This window comes from Branchiostoma floridae, chromosome 14, assembly GCF_000003815.2.
Source record: "Branchiostoma floridae strain S238N-H82 chromosome 14, Bfl_VNyyK, whole genome shotgun sequence".
NCBI classification, from domain to species: Eukaryota; Metazoa; Chordata; class Leptocardii; order Amphioxiformes; family Branchiostomatidae; genus Branchiostoma; species Branchiostoma floridae.
The window spans coordinates 12,365,490-12,366,936 of NC_049992.1; the positions used below are offsets into that span (position 1 = coordinate 12,365,490).

The 1,447-nt window shown below is 43.0% G+C and overlaps 1 protein-coding gene across 1 annotated transcript in view; it reads right to left on the reverse strand.

The window, feature by feature from the left end:
• LOC118430136 (PR domain zinc finger protein 2-like) overlaps nt 1-1,447 on the reverse strand; it is a 20,101-nt gene that overhangs the window by 2,389 nt on the left and 16,265 nt on the right. The window contains 2 exon segments of the mRNA XM_035840845.1: nt 412-617; nt 992-1,447. The exon segment at nt 992-1,447 is cut by the window's right edge and continues 1,738 nt beyond it. Of these exon segments, the coding sequence (XP_035696738.1) occupies nt 412-617; nt 992-1,447 (662 nt within the window).

Here is a 1,447-nt window from a genome sequence, read left to right on the forward strand (position 1 = left end):
TACGTAATCTGGAAGTAATCATCAAAATATTAAATACACATAACTGATTAAATTACACGAATCATTAGAGATAAGCTACCTGATTGCCATGAGTGAACTGTAATGATTTTAGTACAGATGCATGGAAAATTACAAACAATGATGCTTCTGATTTTGTTAGAAGTTAGACTACTTTTCATGGTGAACAAGATGGGTATTAGCCAATATCTTACATAAATGCATCTAACAAAAGAATCAACATTGCATTAAAGGAAGAAAGCAAGTAAAGACAGGTAAAATGACTTCCTTAAAAAAAAATGTAAGCTCCATCTTGCCCTATTTTCTAAACAACTTTTCAACATCACAAGAGCAGTCCTTGTCACCTAAATTCCTGAAGGTTTGGGATCTTGAGACTTCCATGATCAGTTTTACCTGAAACTGCTGAGCCTTCTTCCTCTTTTGGTTCATCTTGCTGAGGTTCTTGGCCTTCTTCTTGATCTTGTTGGCTGCCATTTCCCCATCAGTAAGCTTCCGGGGTCCCCCCAGCTTCTTGACCAGGCTGTCCTGGGCAGGTTTCTTTGGGGAACCCTTCTTCACTGGGCTAGGACCAGGAGAGGTCTTCTTACCTTCTGCACAATCTGTACAAACAGAATACACACAGAAATAAACAACACGTAGCTCCTGGTCCATAAACATTCATTATAATGTACGTGCTTGACAGATTTGATCTATTCGTGACAATCTGTAGCTTTTTTTTTCAGGGCCAAAGGTTCAATGACAGTCAAGACATAGCAGTCTCATTTTTTAATAGATCAGTCAATTAACCAATCAATTTATCTATCTACATGTACCAACAAATCAGTCAATTGTTTTTCCTTTAAAGGGCCCACCTAACAATATCATGACATTATTGTTTACAGTCTACACAATATTCTTATTACCAACTTGTACAACACCTCACACAGAAAACCCTTAACATTTCCCAGTGGACAAAAGTTTGAATTTCACTCACCAATGATGTGCATGTGCAGGTTGGGCATACTCTCGAAGGTGGCTCCACATTTGGTGCACTTGATGGCACTGTTGTAGAGGGATGTCTGCAGCTGTGGAGGCCTGTTGAAGGGGTTTTCTGGGTTGATGATGTTCATAGCATATCCTGCAAAGTTCCTCTTGATATCCTGCGATGTGTCCACCGGCTTGACAGGGGAGATCTTCCCCTTTCCGTCCGTTTGGTCCTTCTTCGGCGACTGGATGAGGGAACCGAATTCGGTTTGCCGCTTCAGCTCCTCTTTCTTCGGAGTCGACTTGCTGGGGTCGGTGAAGTTCTGCGGCCGCAGGGCACCAGGCTGGAGCACGGTGTAGCTGCAAGGCATGTTGGGATGGACGTCCCTCTGGTGGTTCTGCAGGTTGCCGAGGAAACCAAACTCGCGGTTACACAGGGAGCACATGAAGGTCTTGCTGACTCCAT